This window comes from Melopsittacus undulatus, chromosome 1 (genome assembly GCF_012275295.1).
Source record: "Melopsittacus undulatus isolate bMelUnd1 chromosome 1, bMelUnd1.mat.Z, whole genome shotgun sequence".
NCBI lineage: Eukaryota > Metazoa > Chordata > Aves > Psittaciformes > Psittaculidae > Melopsittacus > Melopsittacus undulatus.
Window position 1 is genome coordinate 103,083,563 of NC_047527.1, and position 21,113 is coordinate 103,104,675.

Below are 21,113 nucleotides of genomic sequence, written 5' to 3' on the forward strand. Positions count from 1 at the left end.
CTTTATCCTCAGGTGGATTTAATGATAAACTAATCCTGCTGCCTAACTTGTCATATTGCACTTTAAAAAACAGCTTTTTGGTCGAGGAAGCATCTGGCTAACAATTACCTTTCAATTATAAGACACACCAGGGGAATAGTCAAGCTACAAGTTTGCTCCCTGCTTTTGACATGTATTAAAATGAGACTGACTAGGAAAGTTCTTAAGGACTTTTTCACTAATAATTAAAGCAAGGATTAAAAATGCTAAAGATAGGGAAAGCAAATGAATGAATATATTTTTTTTCAGTTGAACAGATTGCAGTTTTAACATGGAATGTCAGGATTAATATTAAAATCATGTAGCTTGTGTTCACTTCTCCATCTTGTGCATCCATCTCCTTCCTTCTGCATTCCTTTGCCAGCGTGGCTATATCCACACAGCATACCTGATTATTTGTTAAACCTACCTCCTACACAATGGTTGTCTAGTAAGCGCTTTATCTAACTCCTTGCACCATGCGTGATCTGCAGATGATAACTGTGTTTTGTATAAACTGAGGTTACTGATAATCTTGTAGAGCAAGATAAGATCACATAGCAAGATAAAGCAAACCTGTGACAAAATTACACATAAACCAACTTGCATTTTCTGATGATCCCAAATCTCCCCACTAGGCCAGCGAAAATGCTACACCTTTCATAGAGGTATATATTCAGGGTAAAGCTTTGTGTAGACAAAATTTTGGTCCAAATCATCAGTGACTAAAATGTGTTATTCATGCACTGAGATCCTAGCAATTAATTGTTCTCATTGCAATACCCTTGCAGTAAGACAGAGCAAAGACTAGGGAGTCTAATGACAGAGATAACTCAGGAAATATGGTGACAGAGCAGTTTATTAAAACCTGTACCCAGACTTTGCCTCTTCTGTGGATGACAAGAATTGGGGATATATGTTTTTTTGCTCCAGATCTTGTGATCATCTAAACTACATTATTTTTGTGGATGAAGATCAGACAAATCTAGTTGCAGACCACTCTCCTGTGTGTTAGTACTAAGACAGAATGATTCAAAAGGCTCCATTCGTTTAGGCTTTGAAATCTGAGTTTTGTTCACCACATCCTTTTCAACTGAGGTAATATTTCAAAAGTTATTCATAAGATGAACCGAAAGCAAACTGCAGATCCTCAGTTGCCAAAAGGTGATGTTGTACTACTAATGTTAATTAAAGCTCTCAGTCCTATGTCATCTGATGACTTCACACTGTCTTCATTAAACATTAGCAAATTGAGCAAAAGTTGGTACTGGCCAAAGCTGCACTAGTTTTAACTACCAAAGTGATCTGTGCATGGGCTCTCTTAAATCAATTTAAATCTGGCTTATGAAGGCTTAGGTTCTACTGGTGGATGTGCAAATTCAAGCGAAACCCCTTTAAGTATTCTAAGCTGACATAAGAATGTTCACTCATGACTTTGCATCAGTTTAGCTAAGTTGGATTCAAACCTGAAAAGCAGTGTGAAGACTAGCCCAAAGCATAAGAACAGTGGGACAGAAAACTGAAAGAAACAATGAGAAAAAGTTTGCATCTTTATCTGCGAATAGAAAGAGGTTAACTTACTGGAGATCATATGTGGCATAGATACATGCATCACCCCAGCAGATTTTCTTCCTAACATGCTCATTCTCATAGGCCTCCCTGGTTTCTGACTCAACATCCCTTTTCTTCCCTGTACCATTCCTGCAGCTGAAATATATTCAGTCATTCTGAGCTATGGGAGGCAGTGAATTAGCTTGTAAATATGATAAAGTGTAATTGAGAATACGTGCTATGGGAAAATCAAATCATTTTAGCTTTAGTTTGTCTAACCACACTTAACATGACTAGGGACAGCTAGACCTTTCATTATTAGGAGTTCATATGCTACAAAATGCACGGGAAAATTGGCAGTGCAGTGATGGATTAAGTAATTATAATGTTGAGAAGCAAACACTGACAGTAAAAAAATAATAATAGTTTGCTCTATTATAATGTCTTTTTCTTGAATAACTAAAAGATCTCTACATGACTAGAACAGGAACAAGAAAGTTCTCATTTATAATGTGGTATAAAAGACTTGCTTTATTATGTACCTAAATTTTGAAAACAGTGGGTCCTGGGGCAAAGGCACAGAATAGCACTGGGATGGCCAAGAGGACCTGTTACCAAGAGGCTTCAATCTTCTCCCCATCTTTAAACAGGCTGGGATCTGTCTAAGTTTGACACAAGTGTCAGCAGCTCCCATCCCAGTAGAGGTCTGCCAAATAAGGCTGAACTGGTGCCATCCTGCCCCTCTGTCCCCGCAAAAGACTCCAGTCTGACCAGTATCCCACCTGACAGTTACTGTAGATGCTGTGGATTTCCATACACATACTACCCACCCTGCCTCCCCTACTGCATTTCATGCCATACTGGAGCACCATATAAATTAATGTAGGTCTTCCTGAATCAAATCATGAAGTTTTCTCATTTGTGTCCATCAGGGAATTATTTCAGACATGCCACTTCCCTGCAAGTTTCTTTCCAGCACAGGGAGGTTACTGAAGTATTTCAGAACAGTGAGTGGGATGATGAGAGACCATTTGATGTGAAAATGATTCTAAGCAAAGTCATGGTGAGGCTGCTACAAGATACATGTAGGAAAGAAATAGCATAATTAATGCTAGTTAGCATGACTTCATGGGAATAGTTCTTGTAAAACCGATATGGTCCTTTGATTTGATTACAAATTATGCTGATGACAGTAACTGTGCTGATATAATATCCTTAGATTTCAGAAAGGAATTTGATACCATAGGACATGGTGATGAAAACACGAGATTTGTACTAAGCCAATTAGACATATTTTAAGTTAATTTAAAATGGGTGATGGATCTCAAAAAGCAATAATTTACAGTGATGACACTGTAAATTCAGTGATGAGTGTCTCAGGGTGAGGGATCCTTCAGAATGAGAACTGTCCTTAATCTGGACTTTAACACCATCTGGAAGAAAATTTTGAATCTTTGCTGACAACACACAAAGTGAGCGGAGTAATAAGTGATATTACGGATAAGGAAATCACACTGACTGATCTGGATCACGGTGAAAACCAGATCAGTTGTACAACATACATTTTAATAAACCATATACCTCAGGAGGAACAAAGTGGGTCACTCTGGGGATGTTTCTTGGAAAACAGCAGCTGAGAAGGACTTTGAGATTGGGATAACTGCTCAACTGTATACCAAGTTTTGGGCAGGTCCGATAAATGAGGTGACTATTACAATCCCCAGATATGCAGGGAAATAACCTGTCAAACAGGGGGAGAGGGCAGTGCTTCAACACTGGAATTCCACCAAACTGCTGAGAAGTGGGTGTTAAAAATCGGAAATTCTCTGTGGGGAACTACGAGCATGATTAGAAATCTGGAAGAACCATGAAAGTTCAAAAAAAGCTAATTTTTTAATTACCCAAAGCAATGTGCAGTGGTAACTCGCCTCCAGTGAAGACAGGAATGATAGAAGATAGCTAACAGCAATTGACTAGTGCCTCAAGTTCATCAAATTCAACCTAAAAATACAGCACCTGTTTCTGATAATGAGGACAAAGGACACCAGGAATAGATTATCTAATGATAAAACTTTCATCTGTTATTTAACTTCAAAACACTGTAAATAAGGTGTATTTGCAAAAGATCTGCCCAGGCTTGGCTAGGAGTTATAGACTGGGCCTGAAAATACTGAGGGAATTCTGGTGGGCTCTGTTATAGTAAAGGGGAGATAAACAAACCATGCAAGTCTGTTTCTGGATTTAAAATCTGAATCAGTTTCAACAGAGGAGATGGCCCATGAGAGACAAGGGCCAGGCACATTCTACAGATTTACACCACTGTGGACTAGGGTAGAGGGTGGCTCAGTTTTTTTGTTATCCCTAAAGAAGTCTCCTTGTGGTTTTACCTATAAAGATGCTAATGGAAACCAAGAGGTACAAAACCTTTTCTTATATATGGCTATACGTGTTGCTATTCCTAGATGCAGTAGAAATTCAGCCCTTTCCATGACTAGGTTTGCAGCTGAACTTTTAACATGAATTTACGATAATAACTTGCTTTTATGTAGCCAGGTCTTTAAGTCCTCTCACTTGTCTCAGAACAAATCAGGAGTGCTTCCAGCAGACCAAATGGCATCATGCTGGTGTAAGAGCAGAAGCAGTGGGAGAAGAATGAAACCCCCGTCAATAATTCATTCAGAGAGCTGTTACAGGATTTGCTCCAGACTCATGTCGTGTTTTATTATCTACAAGCCAGTGAATATAAATCAGCAGAAGGAAAAAAGCAGGATGCAAGCATGGCCATCACTTCCACTGCTGAAACCTGGAAGTCTCTGTCCTGTCACAGGGCTTGCAGGTGGGAGCTGGGCTCAGCAGCATATGTAACATAAGTGCAGTGGCTCTGTGCTGGTGTGCATTAAAATTGAACAAAAATATAGCATAGCAGCAAGTGAAAGCTACTTTGACAAGGGCCAAGGCTATACCCAAATAAGTGCTTGATTTGGAAATCTTTCTGCTCCTCTGGGTATTTTTCTTCCTCAGTAATGCATAAATGATGAGGAAACAAATGTTACATTATTATCTTCTCAGAAAATTGGACACTAATGCAAGAGCTGGTATTTCCTATAGTCATGGAATAAAATTTAATTTTTATGGATCGATATCATCTTGTCTCAGTTTCAGAAATGTAGATGGAGCTTAGTGTCTGCCTACCAGACTTGAATCTTCAAAGCATGAGACAAAGATGGAGACAAATTCAGGTAGAGGGTCTGGTGTCTGCAGAGGCTTCTTTGCTTGGACCATGCAATGGCAGCATCTCCAAAAGCTGTGAATATGGAGCAACCTTTTTGACATAGGAAAGGAAAAACTACATTTTGTAATAGTGTTCTTCCCTCAGAAAATGTCAATTAGTATAACATTTGGTACCCGTTAAGTGTATTAATGCTTAAAACATTAAATAATGTGCATCCTGCCTGGTTGATGTACTGGTATTATACTGCTGCATTCAAACCTTGCAACTGTCGAGGGTCTGTAGATGGTCTGACGTTTGTTTCTTTTGCATGGCTTCAGAAAGGTGTCCAGTGCCAACATTCCCACACTTTCAAAGCTCCTTTTGCCTTTCATTTTTATGTGTGATTTTACACAGGGGCTTAGCGCCCTGCCTGGGTTGGTGTGTAGGAACTTTACAACATGTCACAGGGAAAAAGAATGCATTTTTTGTTAAATTAGAATGGATTCACTGGTTTAATCATGCATGCTTATCAGACAGGGGAAGCTGGATTAATACAGTATTTCTCAATCAGTTATTATTGAAACAAGCAAATTTGCCACAGCTGGTTTTCACATCCCAAGGACTAGGGAGGCCTGAGGTCAATAAAGATTTCAGAAATATTTTTTGTCTGAGATGCTGTGTGTCGCAGTTTAAGCCCAGACAGCAACTAAGGACCATGCAGCTGCTCACTCACTTCCGCTTGCTTCCCCCTGCCCTGGTGGGATGGGGAGAAGAATAAATAGAAAGGTAAACCCTATTGGTTGAGGTAAGAACAGTTTAATAATTGGAATAAAATAAAATACAATAACAACAATAATAATGATAATAATGATGATGATGGTGATGATGATAATGATAATAAGATTAATAATAATGTTGAAATAATAATAATACTAATAGAAAGAAATAAAATAAACAATAAAATAAACCCCCAAGTGGTGCACAATACAATTTCTCACCACCCATTGACTGATGCCTAGCCTGTCACCTCTTGACAAAACCACAGTTTTTATACTGGGCACAACATGCCGTGGTATGGAATACCCCTTTGGCTAGTTTGTGTCAGGTGTCCTGTCTCTGCTCCCTCCTGGCTTCTCGTGCCCTTCCTCACCGGTAGGGCATAAGAGACTGAAATGTCTTCAATCAGGGTAAGCACTACGCCGGAACAGCTAAAATATTGGTGTGTTATCAGCATTGTTCTCAGACTAAAGCCAAGAAACATAGCACTGTACCAGCTACTAGGAAGAAGATTAAACTATCCCAGCCAAAACCAGGGCACTGTGGTGTACTCCAGCCATTTCCAAGTAATCATATGATTATGAAAGATAGTTTAACTGAAGTGCATTATCCAGTAGGATCTTAGAGGTCAAGATGACTTCACAGATTGAGCTTAAATTAAAAGATTCCTCTTGAAAAAACATCATCCCATGGGTGGGATGCCAACAGATTAGCTCTTCAATTACAAAAAAGAGAAAAATAATTATTTTGTGTGAAGCCTTTAATGGTGATCTGTCTCCTTAGGTAGTGTTAATACTTATCCACCTGCCGCCATGTGAGGAGGGTCAGCCCAATTAATCAAGGGCCCACAACAACTTGTTAGTGAAGTGTCTGTGTAAAAGTGCCGACATTAATTCTGTTTTTCCTCTGCTGTTTACCCTAAGGTGGTGGTCAATGCACTTGTGGGAGCCATCCCTTCCATCATGAATGTTCTGCTCGTCTGCCTCATCTTCTGGCTCATCTTTAGCATCATGGGAGTGAACCTTTTTGCTGGAAAGTTTGGGAAGTGCATTAATAAGACAGAAGGAGATATGCCTTTAGACTCTAAAATTATTAACAACATGAGTGACTGTATACTCTATAATGTGTCAGGCACATTTTACTGGACAAAAGTTAAAGTTAACTTTGATAATGTTGGTGCTGGGTACCTGGCTCTGCTACAAGTGGTAAGTGTGACCATCAGAAACTGTTGGACAAATATTGCCTGTTCCCTTGAAATAATCCATTTAGATACTTGGGTTAACATCTATGCTTTTCTGTTTTTTTTCAGCCATCAGGAGAATTCCTTTCCTCAAGTGTAAATTAATTATATTTGGTGTATTAATTTGGCCTAGAGATATTTATGACAGCTTTGGGGTTTGAGTTTCTGATACATTACTAATATAGCTCTCTAGGAAGTGATTGGACTACTGAGGTGAATTAAAGACCTTTTTGTCAATAATGTAATCCAGAGCAAAGTTCAGTTCCAGAAACAAAAAGTCATGCTCCAGGAAGGGCTGTTCATAGAGTGCGTTGGCCTTCCTGAGCAGCCTGGGACTTCACTGTACCCTGCTGGGATAAAATGAACTTGAAGTGCCTTCAGTTACACGGCTGAAGTTTTTGCATAAAGCTGTAGTCACAAAGAAACGTTTAATTTACAGTCCTCTGCTCACCTTCTATGGAGATGTTTGGGAAGGACACTGGTGCCTCTCAGTCTGCTTCCTCACATAATTTCCACCTGATAAACATAATGAGTCAGATTGAACCTAACTATGAAATATGGTGGTAATCAAATTGCTGGAACTCTATACACCCTGGACTCTCTGGAAAGGTGGTGAGAGAATATCAGAGAAGGGACTCTTGAGATTCAAAGATGATGGCAAAATTTGACCTCTAAAGACAGAAGTAAGCCACTTTTGAGACCTTTTTTAGCAGCAAATGTAAAACACGGGTAAATGGGTTGTATGCACTGAGATTTACATGTTGTGACACAGCACAACCTAATGGATAGAGCCGCATGAGACTTCATCTTCTTGTCGAGGCTCTGCTGCTGGACTGCTGAGTGATTTTATACAAATTGTTTTATGTTTCAGTTCCATGGGGCCCTCTTATAAAATAGTGGTAATGATACTTATTTCCATTATTCCTAATTTGCTCAGAAGCCTAGTGATGACAAGGACTGGAAATGCTCTAGGAATTTGTCATGTTGCCTTATATGTACACAGAGTTAAATAAGTCCTCACCACATCCTTGGATGGGGAGGTTGCTTTCTTGAAGCACCTGTGATGTCATTCCTTGCTTCCAGGATAAAAACTAGCATGCCAGAAGCTCAATTCTTTTGCCACATGTAGAAATGCACCCTTTGCAATGCAGCAGGATACTGCCCTCAGTGCCCACTTGCTCTTCCAAGAGAGCATCAGCCTCCCACAGGTAATGATCAGAAATGCCACCCTTTCTCCTTCCCATAACGCAAGTTTGCTTTCTCCCAGATCTCTTTTTTCTCTGTCACAGACACATGAAATTGCTCTATAAGGTGTCTTTCCTTTCCTGTAGAGATGCTTATCCTTATATATTCTGTTCCTGGTACATATACACTTGAGTCTGAGATCTTCTGACAACTTTCCAGTGAATCTTTGCTTTCATAATCTCTGGAAAGCAGAAAGGTTAGAGTGGGCACAACTTTTGGTTCTTTTCATGACATAAAGCTGAACTTGCTAGAGTTTTTATCTTTAATCTTTTGCACGTAATTATGATATTCATCTCACCCATGCAGCGCAGATTAATTCACTTTGAACGTCTTTAATTAGATTTTCCATTCTATACAGTGTTTGCCTTTTATTTAAACACTCAATTCAGCTGAGCAAAAATTTTCAGGTTTAAAATACTATACCTTAACTGAAGCTTCTTATCTCCTCCATGACTGCATAAGAGATGACTTTGTTTGGTGAAAAACTCCATCAGAGTTGTAGTTATTCCTTCACCATTTCTTTTATAAGGTTCAAACTCCAGCTCTGAAAACCTACAACTTTTCTCAAATTAGCATTGCCTGAGGAGTATCCTGAAGCAGTCTCCTCTGCTGTTCTGCAGTATCAGTTCTCAGGCACTTGGCACTGGTGATACTGGTTGCATTCACCAGATGGGGCTGCCTTCTGTTGCAATCAGTGGTGGCAGAAGAAATGTAACTGGTCATAAGATGGATCTCAGCACATTTCTGAAGGGGTGGTCTAGTACTGCTGATTTCTAGTACTGCTGTCCATTTTTGAAAATGGACATGATGGCCCTGCAAGGTTCTTTCAAACCTGTGATGCTGTATTGGGTAGCAGAGAAGTAGTTTTTCCAGTTGCAGAAGTAGAAAAGAAGTGTCATCAATGTAGTGTCTGTGAAGGCTGGACAAACTGATTGTAGCAGGAAATGAGAGAGCCCTAAAACTTTGCACAGCAGGTGTTTGGCTCCTTCTTCCAAGAGGAAGGGTAAGAGCCAGATGCCATTAGAGGATTGATTTTAACTTTCAGCCTGCACCTGGAGCTCTTATGTCTGTTGCTAATGACAGTCTTAGGCAATGAAGTGTAAAGATGACACCCACAGAGAAGGAGCCCAAACATCTGGATCTCCTTTGCCAGACTCCAGCTGAGGAGTGTTGGTTACAGGTGCTGCTTGCCAAATATCATCCTTATGGGGTTGCATTTCATGAGCAAACTGCTGTGGGAATTGCAGGGGATCAGTTAACAGCTCAGCTCTCCTAAAGGGACAGACACATCCATGCATCTTTTTGCATGCTGAGACAGTATGTAGCAATGATGAGATAGGCATTTTGGTTACAACCCTCAGGGATCCAAAATACGAGCTTTTAAGTGGGACTTGTCTTTTGACTGTTGACATTTTCAGCTGCTGCAACACACTATTTAAGTGACTCTGAAGTTACCTTTGGATGCCTGAATGTGTCTGAAAATCCGAATGGAAATAGGTTAAAACAAATCTGTCTGCCTAATGTTGTCTTCATTTCTACAGCATCCTTGAAAGAAATGAGAAGTTGCTACTATGGAAACTTTAAGGCTTACTACTATCCAGAGACATACTTACTAACAGTGTAGTTGAGAACTACATGAAATTTTCCTCAAATATCCTTTGCTCTTTTTCTGCCTTGTTTAGGATCCATCATGTTCTGAAGATGCTACTTTAAATTAATGAGTCTGAGAAAACATTCATGTGAAGTGGTCAGTCTGGTTTCAAGCTTCTCCAACAAACAAATCGTCTGTCTCACCACAGGCTGCTAAAATAGGAGATAGTCTCTGCTCACTTTACAAGCAAGAGAAATGTCTCATTCACCGTGAAGAAAAGATCTTTATTATCATGACTTTCTAATTTTCAAGAATGATGTTCCACTCTTCTGGGGATTTAACACCCTTAACACCCTAATCTAGTAGGAAAAAAATTATTGCTACAACCCAGTGCTCCAGTAATGCTTTTTATATATTCCCAGATTTGCTTTGCAGATCACAGCACCTGTCTTCTATAAACGTGTATTTGAGCTGAACAAAGAAATATCTTAAATTTCCATTAGGAGTTTTTAATTTCTCTTGAAGCATCATTTTCTTCATGTTATGATGATCTCCTCTTATTTTGTCACAACATATCTTGAAATTTCAGCAATCTATTGAAGAACAAGAAAAAAAGTGGTCTCCCACCCAGCACCTTGGTTGCTTGGAAAAGGTCTTCTTAGGCAAGAACAGACTTACATCTCATATGTCCTACAACTCTTCATCACTCTGGGACTCCAGATAAGGCATGCAGTACAGCAATCAGGAGCTGTAGAATTAAGTGAACCGCTCGTGCCAGGTTCGAAGTCGTGACTGAGCTCATAAATCAGCTACAAAATGGTCATGAGACAGTGGCATGTGTCTAAAGTTACTGAGTTACACGATATCCTGCACTTCTGTAAAACATAAAGCTAGACTTTACTTTCAGTGTGAATGTAAAATGCACAAAAAATCTGTGCTTCTGAACAAACCATAACCTGATGCACTAGAGTAGATTTCCCCATATGTCTGAAGGTCAGGCATAAGCAGTATTTCCATAAGGAATTACTGGTGGAAATTCAAGGGGAGCAGAGGCAGAGCCCTCAGAGCCCATGTAGTTCAGCACAATGAAGACCTTTGCGGTGGGTCCAATGCTCAGTGGTGCTCTCCCCAGCAAATCATCTTAACATAAAATACATATAAAACAAATGTTTGGTATAAAATTGCTGCTATGATGAAATTGAGCAAACTGAGAAATTCAACAGGAAAGCCAGCAGACAGTGGAGTTAGCATAGCCAACTTAAATATATTTAGTTTGGCTCTACTGTTAATGCCTGTGTTTTAGCTTTGACAAGTTTCTCTCACCAGCAGTAATGCTTAAAGAAGCATTTCAGAAATGTGAAGACCAGTATTTCTGCTGTCAAAAGCAGTAATTTTTATTGCACTATTACAGTCCCTTTTAGGGAAAAAAAAATATCCCAAATCCTTGCAGATTTAAAGGCTGTCTTTATTTTAAGGCATCATTTGGTTTGAGGGCAGTTAGCGCCATCCTCCCCCCCACTAATTTACTGCATTGCAGCTCTAACCACCAGTCAAATAACAAAATGTAATCCCATCCCAAGATGAGTTTATCAGTATATAATCTCATCACATGACAGTTTCAGTAGAAAATAGTGTTTTTCTGGATAGCTTCCAGGCAGGATAATATCACAAACACTCCCATGAAGATTTTGTCACTTCCTTATCCAGACTGTAAGTGGTTACTAATTCCAGATAAATCATTTCTTTCCCTAGTGTTATAATTTCTTTCATTCTCAATATCTTTTACCCTCTGCAGATAAAGTGTCTAGGGAAGGTTTCCAGAAGCCCCACGGATTTTTAATTGTCTCACTTCTGTACAACTGGGAAAGCCAGAAAATCACAGTACTTCATTCTCTTAATATTTGTTTTTGTCAGATCACTTTACCATCTGTTATCACTATAAACCACTGTGCCTTGCAGTAGAGTCTCTGATGTCTGTGGTGCACATCGAGGGGTAAAATAGGTACTCAAGATTTCCTCCCAAGTGGGAGAAAAATACAGGCTAAGATCATATTGGCTTGTGCCACAGGGAAAGGATTTCTTGTTCCATCTTATCCACTCTTACTGAACAGCACTTTGAGCTGGAATCTACAAGCAACCATAATAACACAAGAAAATCTTTCGTCAGATTAGAAAGAGATGAGCAAAAATTGAAAATATTAGAACAGTTAAGGAGGATCAGCATGACAGGTTCAAATAATAATTTGTTACAGTAAAATTACTGATCATTCTACATCTAAAGTGGTTTTCAACAAACAGTACCATGGAATAGAATTTCCAAAGGGTTCTGATTTGGGACATTTAATCTCTTTTGACCAGTAGATAAAAAAGAACGCAACTTTCACACAGTAATTTATATATACTTTCATGAGAAATATGGTTGACTTCTTGTGCTACATTTTTTTTTGCCTGAGTAGCCTTCAGAGGGAAATGAGAAGGCAGCATTTCTTCCAGAATTTAGTTTAATATTAGAGAGTGTATAATGGAGCATTTCTAAAACTGCTGGATATACCTAGATCAACACAAATGCCTAGGTTTCTCCCGGGAACTACTGGCCAAATTCCTATTAGTGTTATCCAGAATCGTGTGCCTACATACCAGGAGAAAATTCAGCCGAAGTGTGAATAGAATGCAAAAAAATATTGGATGTTGGTCTTTCATGCATGCTAGTGTAAATCTGATTATATGAATAATCCAAAAAGACCTCATTATCTGCTCACACTGATTTTAAATCCAGGGTATGTCTAAATGGGTCAGAAGTCAAATGAGAAAAAAACACAGAGAACCAATATAAGGACAACGTGGCTTAGGCCAGAGTGAGACCTAATGCCAGGTATGCTTGGCATCAGACTGTGTCTAATGAGAGGCATATATTTAGAGCAAAGAGTCATAGAACAGTAAAAATCACTTCTACATGTTTCTCCTAGGAGTGTTGTCACTGCCCTTTCTCCATTGCAGGTTCCAGTAGAAGACACTGTGGAATCCCTCTATGTTTAAACAATTAAAAAAATATGTATATAAAAACCCTAATTTAAAAAAAAAATCTGAATAGTAAAGCAGATTGAGTTTCTAGGGCCAGACTACAGCACGTGGTAATTGCTTTTGCTCTTTTCAAGTCAGATATGATTTATGTGACTCCCTGGGCAATGTTAAACACTGCCTTGATTTATTCTGTTATAAAAGAGGACAGAATCCAAGCTTTGATGGGATCCTACAACGTAGTCACTGCCCATCATATTCAAGGCTGCCTGGACAAGTTCCTGTGTGATGTACTCTAGGTTTCCCTGCTCTTGTAGGGGGGTTGGGCTAGATGATCTTTCGAGATCCCTTCCAACCCTTGGGATTCTGTGATTCTGTGATCAGTCTGAACAAGCAATAGGGATGGGATCCATCTCACCTGGTGCAACACTTGTGTGTGACAGCACTCCGGGTTGTCCTGTGTAGCTGTATCTCTTAATTTCTTGAAATACCTAAGGTCAAAACTTCCAAAGATTTAGTTACCATGTTTTCACTCTTTTCTTAAATATCTTCTTAATTTTTTAAAAAATATCTGTCTTATCCCTACAAGTGCAGAAGATCAGAAAACATGAATGAGAAACTCCAGGAAAAAACAACTGTAGATTTTAAATACCAAAATGAACATAAACTCTTTAATGGAGAGACAATTCATTAACTGTAAAGAATGTGCTCAGTGTTGCATTTTGAAACCTCATAGAGATGATATTGTCATTTCAAGATATACTCATTTAATATGCCTAATTATATATTTTGTGGGTTTTTTCAGGCCACATTTAAAGGTTGGATGGATATCATGTATGCAGCAGTGGATTCACGAGAGGTAGGTCGCTACAGAGAAATTAATAATTTCCTTTTCCATTGACTTTTGAAGCATTCATGGTGTTTAACAACAAAAGCAACCACAACAAAAAGTACATGCAGGTTGCCAATCCCTGTCTTACTCTGGTGAAGACAGTTGCAGACCTTCATATTTTTTCAGTTGCTACTGAAGCACCACAACCCTGAGATTAAAACAAATGTAGCCCTCAGTTCTACACAACTGATTTATCTCTTCGTACTACAAAACTCCAAGCACAGAGAGGCACCTCCAGGGTGAGACTGAGTCTACCAAAAACCTAAATTGTCCTTTCTGTTTCTTCCTCTCTCCCTGTTGACTGCTGTATTTTCCAAGGATCTAACTTCTAACAATAGAACCTATTTAAAAGCTCTGGGTTTAAATTACATTCCTCTGCAGCACACATGGTCAGCCCTCCCTATGTTTTCATCTTGAGCAAGTTTTTTCTCTGCAACCAGGAACTCCACTCAAAGAGGGTGGAGGAGCTCATGGCAGAGAAGGAGGCTGGTGTGAGCTTCCAGCTCTGGCTTCAGATCTGCTGAAGCTCTGGGTGCTGGTGACTGCCGAGTTCTTACCTGCATCCTGTTCAGCTTTCAGGTTTCCTGATAATAATGTCCTTTCCAGCTCTAACCTATGATTCTATGATTAAAAAAAACATTTGCCTTGCTGCATCACATGCAGTGGTTTGTTTATTCTTTTATTGAAGGACCTGTAGTCTTCTTTCCCTCTTTTAATAATGTTAGAGAAAAAAGATTACGCTTACTGTTAATTTTTTGAGGTAGCTTTCTGGTACCAGGATTTTGGCAGGCTAAACTGAGCAACAGGGAATAGAGCCCTAACTCTTAAGAATAAAGGGTGAAAAAATCTCATGGCATCATAGGGACAGAGAATTATCTTTGCATAACATGGCTACAGATGATTTATACATGTGTGTGTATCCTCCTTGCTGCAGAATTAAACTAATGGGTTTCACATAAGAAAATCTGGCATTTGAGGAAATGCAGGCTTCTAGCATGTTGATTAGATACCTGGAGTTGATGGGTCAAATCTGAATCATGTGATTTGAGGCTATTGGACTATATTGCTCAGTTCTTCAGCAAGAGATTTTACTCATTTCCACCCTTCATAAAAGAAAAGTTGTGCTTCTATATACAGTGGTTTTCAGTAGCACTTGATTTTACTGTGATCATGCTTTTGCTTTTTATAAGTACCATTGGTTCATATGAGATTAGGGATAATCAGAAAATGGATTCTTTTTCCCTTCTGGGTTCAGACTGAGAACGTTTTGTAGGATTTATTCTGAAGTTGCACTTTGTGGAGCAGTGTGATAGTGTGATCACTGTAACAGTGTTGTGAATCGGAGCTGAAATTACTGTGGCCTTGCAGATGCTAGTAGTAAACTTCAAACAGACTGAGGAGGCTGAGTCTGCTAATGGGAGTTACACTGTTTTTCCTGTTTCATAATCTTCTTTGCAAATTGACAGTTTTCTTTTAACTGCATTAATATTTTGACACGTGCAGAGATGGTATCATTTTCACTTTTTCCCTTTTCCCATTGCAGTGTGAGGAGCAGCCTGAATGGGAATGTAATTTATACATGTACCTGTACTTTGTGATTTTCATCATCTTCGGGTCTTTCTTCACATTGAACCTCTTCATTGGTGTTATCATTGACAATTTTAACCAACAAAAGAAAAAGATAAGTAGTGCATATGCTACACATCACGTTATGATTGCTGCAGAGACCTGGGCAAGAGATAGTTTTATAAGTAGTGGTTTTGCCATATTAGCCTTGAGATTAGCATTGACAAAACAGCTGCAGAAACCACCTTGCAGGACTTTTACGAAAGCACAGTTGTAGCAGCCCCTAATATTCCCATAGGATGAGCATCCCAAAAAAAACAGGCTGAGGGATTGTATTCCATACAGAAAGTAGTGAAGCAACTCCATAAAGATGGGTTCTGTAGCACAAACTGCCACAGGAACACAGACCACCCTGGTGTCCCCCATGCACGACCAGTGTCCCTCAGGGTTAGGGAGAAGCAGTCTGGCCTGAGAGCTGTGTTTCTGACTGCTATCTAGGCTCCGAACAAAGAGCTGAGGTTCTTATATTTTCCTCTCTCACCTCAGACCAACCTTGAGTGCAGACATAATCTAAATCTTTCTCCTCCTTGGTTGGCTGCACTGCTCTGTGTCTCCTGCCATTTGCTTCCATACCATAAGCAGCTCCTAGCACTGCACCTCATCAAGCCCTTCTGTTAGGGTTTAACCCCAGACAGCAGCTAAGCACTCCCTCCCCAATGTGAAGAGGAAGAGAGTATGAAGAGTAAGTGAGAAAACCCATGGCTTGGAACGAAGACAGCTTGTCTCAACCCACACAAGCTGCATGCACAGGCAAAGCAAAACAAGGAATTCATTCACCAGTTCCCATCATCAGGCAGGTGTTCAGCCATCTCCAGGAGAGCAGGGCTCCATCACATATACTAGTTGCTTGGGAAGACAAATGGCGTAACTCCAAATGTCCCCTCCTTCCTCCTTCTTCCCCAGCTTTTATTGCTGAGCAGATGTCATATGCTATGGAATATCCCTTGGGTCAATTGGGGTCAGCTGTCCCATCTGTTTCCCCTCCCAACCTCTTGTATACCCCCCATACTCCTCATTGGTGGGGTGGGGTGGGGTGAGAAGCAGAAAAGGCCTTGGCTCAGTGCAAGCACTGCTCAGCAGTAATGAAAACATCCCTGCGTTATCAACTCTGTTTTCAGTACAAATCCTGTGAAGAAAACTAACTCTATCTCAGCTAAAACCAGCACACTTTCTTAAATATTTTGATAATAGCTACCTGAAAAGGGAAATAAGAAAATACGAGAGAATTCAGCCTGGAACTTTGGATGGGGGCAGTGGAGCTCTTTTCATCAAAAGTAATAGCTTTTTTCTCACCCTATACTTAGGTGGCCAGGACATCTTTATGACAGAAGAACAGAAAAAGTATTATAATGCAATGAAAAAGCTGGGATCTAAGAAACCTCAAAAGCCAATCCCAAGGCCACTGGTAAGAATAGTATCATGTGGTAGAACTTTATGTAATAGCTGAATATTTATATAATAGAATAAATGCAATGCAACTTCTCCATGCAGGAAGGGTAAGCTCTCCCAGATGAAAGCCACTTAGAATTATAAGTTTTGACATTTGACAATATTTGCAAGTCCAGTGACCTGTGATACAAAATTCCTTCTGTTCTGCAATATTGATGAAAAGTCCAGTTTACATATGCAATTTATACATGCCAGTGGCCACATGCCTGCATTGAATGGATTCATGGCCCCAGTCCAGGGTCTTTTTTTGATAGTTTCAAGAAGCATTAGGAGTAAATGGGTTTGAACCATTCATCATAATCTTTAAGTTTATAAAGTTCCAATCACAAGCAGTAGATTGTCTATTTCCCTCTACCTTCTGATCAATCAGGAGACATTAATGTCATCATTTTGACATGATTCAAATTTCCTAACTAAATCTTCTCCTTTTCTCCAGAACAAATACCAAGGTTTTATTTTTGATGTCGTCTCAAAACAAGCCTTTGATGTCTCCATCATGATTCTCATCTGCCTTAACATGGTTACCATGATGGTGGAAACGGATGACCAAAGTCAAGAAAAAGTGAACATTCTTCATAAAATAAACATGCTTTTTGTTGCCATCTTCACTGGGGAGTGCATCATCAAGATGCTGGCTCTGCGACACTACTACTTCACCAATGGCTGGAACATATTTGACTTTGTTGTTGTGATTCTGTCTATTGTAGGTAGGTGAACCTGGATTTTCACTCAAGCTCCAAAGTTAAAAAGGCAGACATAAAATTAGTCAAAGTTAAAGGTTTCCTTCAATAATATACACTTTCAACTCACAGAATTGGATGCTAAGTGTATTTTTTAAATATCTAAGTACAACACAAATAATACTGCCTAACAGTAACTTGTGTGATCAGCAAAATTATGAGTGTTATCATAGCATAGTGTTGGTTTCAATGTATATATAATGGTTTATGGTGACAAAACACGTTCCAGAACTGGCACCATACACTTAACCTCAGTTTTGTATAATAGCCAGAGAAGTAAAAACGCCACATGAAAAGAACACATGTGGATTGTTATTGTTTTGCTATTTACTTTTTATTGCAACAGTATGAAACAGTCCTTTAGGGAAGGCTTGGGCATGTGCAATGAGTCTGGCTGTTCTCAGCCCTGTTGTCGTTGGAGGACCACAACCCCCGTATATAGGAAAGAAGAAACAGAAAGACACAGTTTGATTGTTAATTTGTGCCTTTTGCTGTTCTGCAGCCCCAACCAGATATCGTATGTTAGGAGCTACAAGAAGTGCAGGTCAAACATGAATCTGAAGTCCTGCCAAATAGTTTCCATTGAAGCTGGAGTAGCAACTGGAGGATGGCTGGCTGCTCTAGTGAGCAGAAGGAACTCAGAAATTCATCACTTCCAAAAACATTTCTGTTTTGGAGAAGGGAATAAGTGAATGAAAAAGTGTCATTTTAGGAAAACAGAGTCATCTTCTCACTAGATGCTCCTGCTGCTGTAAATTCTCGCTGGTGGACTGGGAACCTGCAAGACCCCAATGCATAGAGCAGCCTGTAATTTGGGGGCCTTGGGCCACCTGGATTTCACAGATTTGGGTTACCCAGGGAACATCAATATAATGCAGCTGTCATCAGAGCCTTGATGATGGATGCTCTGAATAGTTTCACAGCAGCCAGTTAACCAGAGCTGTCACATTGGTCATAGTGCTGCCCAGTGATCAACCAGGCTGTTCCAGCATCAGAGGTCTCAGGCCATGCCAGTGAGCCCTTTCCCAGGCTGGTCTTGGAGACAAGAGGTCATCAAGGCTCAGTGCATCCAGGGACTGTTGGCATAAGACAATCTGGACCAAGATGCTCTGTTTCTGCAGGAAGAGCTTGGCTACAAGGATGCAAGCTCATTTCTTGCTAGTACAATCTTAGCTCTTAGTTCCCCTGCAGCCCATTATGGAAACCAGAAAAATTAATAAGCAAACAACCAACCAAACAGATTTCCAGTAGAAACTTGCACTGTACTGGTGGTGGCTCAGAAAAACAGGCCCAGCACACCATCTCACTTGCTAACATTTTACAGCCAAAAATGCTATCATATCAGAAAAATTCTAACCAGTTGCAGGTTGAATTTCTCAGGTGGGGCATGGCCAAAAGCTGCAGATACCTGTTTTCTGTCTGAATTGCTTCTGGTTTCTCATTCCCAATAGACAAGCTTTCCCTTAATAATACAGCTCCAATCATTGACACCTTTGCTCATAGTCTCATGGGTTAAATGAGCATGAAAACATTAACGACAATGCCGTTCCCATTATCATGGGTCTTCCCATCTGGAGAACTTTTCATTGATTTTGACCATAATTCTGACTCATTGTTTTAAAGGGAAGCCTGTGTTAACTCTCTCTTCATCTCTTTTCTTTTCAAGGCACCGTACTTTCTGATATCATCCAGAAATATTTCTTCTCTCCCACACTCTTCAGAGTCATTCGCTTGGCTCGGATTGGACGGATCCTAAGACTCATCCGGGGAGCCAAAGGAATTAGAACTCTCCTGTTTGCCTTAATGATGTCCCTACCTGCTCTATTCAACATTGGCCTCTTGCTTTTTCTGGTCATGTTCATTTATGCCATTTTTGGCATGGCTAACTTTGCCTATGTTAAGAAGGAGCATGGGATTGATGACATGTTCAACTTTCAAACCTTTGCTAACAGCATGCTCTGTCTCTTCCAAATTACAACATCAGCTGGCTGGGATGGTCTTCTTAACCCTATTTTAAACACTGGACCACCGCATTGCGACCCAAACCTTCCAAATGCAAATGGTTCAAAGGGAGACTGTGGAAGCCCTGCCGTAGGGATTTTATTCTTTGTTACTTATATCATTATATCATTTCTCATTGTTGTAAACATGTATATAGCCATTATTTTAGAGAACTTCAGTGTAGCCACTGAGGAAAGTACAGAGCCTCTAAGCGAGGATGATTTTGATATGTTCTATGAAATCTGGGAGAAGTTTGACCCTGAAGCCACTCAGTTTATTGAGTATTCTGCACTTTCAGACTTTGCAGATGCACTGTCAGAACCTTTGCGCATAGCGAAACCAAACAAAATCAAACTCATAGCAATGGACCTGCCCATGGTCAGTGGAGATAGGATCCATTGCTTGGATATTTTGTTTGCTTTTACAAAAAGGGTGCTAGGAGAATCTGGAGAGATGGATGCTCTTAAAATACAGATGGAAGAAAAGTTCATGGCAGCAAATCCATCTAAGATCTCTTATGAACCCATTACAACAACTCTCAGACGGAAACAAGAAGAGGTCTCCGCTATTGTCATCCAGCGGGCCTACAGGAAACATTTGTTTCGGCGTTCCATGAAGCAGGCATCTTACTTGTACCGGCACAGAACTTTTGACGGCAGCATCCTCGAGGACGATGCACCTGAGAAGGAGGGTCTAATTGCATACATGATGAATGAAAACTACGGCAGGCCAATAGACAAATCAGAAACTCTGTCCTCCACATCTTTCCCTCCGTCCTATGACAGTGTCACCAGAGGTACGAGTGATAATCTCCAGCTAAAGATGTCAGACTCCAGCAAAAGCGATGAGGCTATAGATTGTCTTTTCTCGCCAGACAAGGATAAAGAATCAATTGTTTAAATGTTTGTTTAGAATGCTTTAAAATATTGTTTACAGAATGTAATGCTGTAACTACACAATGATTGAAGCAGCCTTCTTATTAAAAATTAGTTGCAAAAGAAACAATGGAGTTTTTACCCTTAACTACAGGAATCTAATAAGTCATATAACCTTTGACCCTGCTCTTTTTGAGTTGGCTCAATATTTATATTTATATATGCACAGGAAGAATATTTGCAGGGTCATAGCTGTTATATCAATGGTGTGAATAAGAATATGCTAGACTGTAAAACAGTAAACACAGTGTATATCCACAGATAAAGCCTGGCTGTATACATTCATTTAAGGTCTTACTCATATTAGTGTGTTTACTTATGGCGATGTATGACCTTGCATTCTAAAAAGAAAAAAAAAATATCACAGCTGCTGTAGCAAAATGTAACACTTAATGTATATGTTGTGAATGGTCTTTCATAAATTTATTATATTTGATATTTTTTTACTTAAAAAACTAAAGTCTCTTTTTCCATGGAGATTAATGATCCTTATACTCTTCAAGATGAACTCTGAGTCAAGGTAATAGGAATTTGTGTGATCCCCATCACTTGAAGAGGAAAGTTGTTGCAAAGTAAAACTATCAAATTAGCAACATTTTAACTGCTTATTACACTAAGCCCTCCCTCTTGGGACTTGCAACTGCTCCTCAGCAGAAACACAAAAACGGAGAAGGAAATGATGTCAAAATAATTAAAGAAATGGCTTGCTCTATCCTACAGGAAATTAGACAGTAATGGATTCTGTTTGTAAAACTGTTAATAATAAAAGCACTAATTTTTTAGTATGTTTCAAGAATCTGCTTTGAATACCGCAGTCAA

General features: G+C 39.6%; 1 protein-coding gene across 2 annotated transcripts in view; it reads left to right on the plus strand.

Moving 5' to 3' along the window:
* Positions 1-20,560, plus strand: part of LOC101874699 (sodium channel protein type 5 subunit alpha-like) — a 168,495-nt gene extending 147,935 nt beyond the window's left edge. For both annotated transcript variants that reach the window (XM_005150025.3, XM_031049886.2), the window contains exons 22-27: positions 6,481-6,762; positions 13,457-13,510; positions 15,087-15,228; positions 16,474-16,574; positions 17,055-17,325; positions 19,025-20,560. In XM_005150025.3, the coding sequence (XP_005150082.2) occupies positions 6,481-6,762; positions 13,457-13,510; positions 15,087-15,228; positions 16,474-16,574; positions 17,055-17,325; positions 19,025-20,259 (2,085 nt within the window). In that variant the 3' untranslated portion in view covers positions 20,260-20,560. The remainder of the gene's footprint in view (positions 1-6,480; positions 6,763-13,456; positions 13,511-15,086; positions 15,229-16,473; positions 16,575-17,054; positions 17,326-19,024) is intronic.
* Positions 20,561-21,113: the final 553 nt, after the last annotated feature.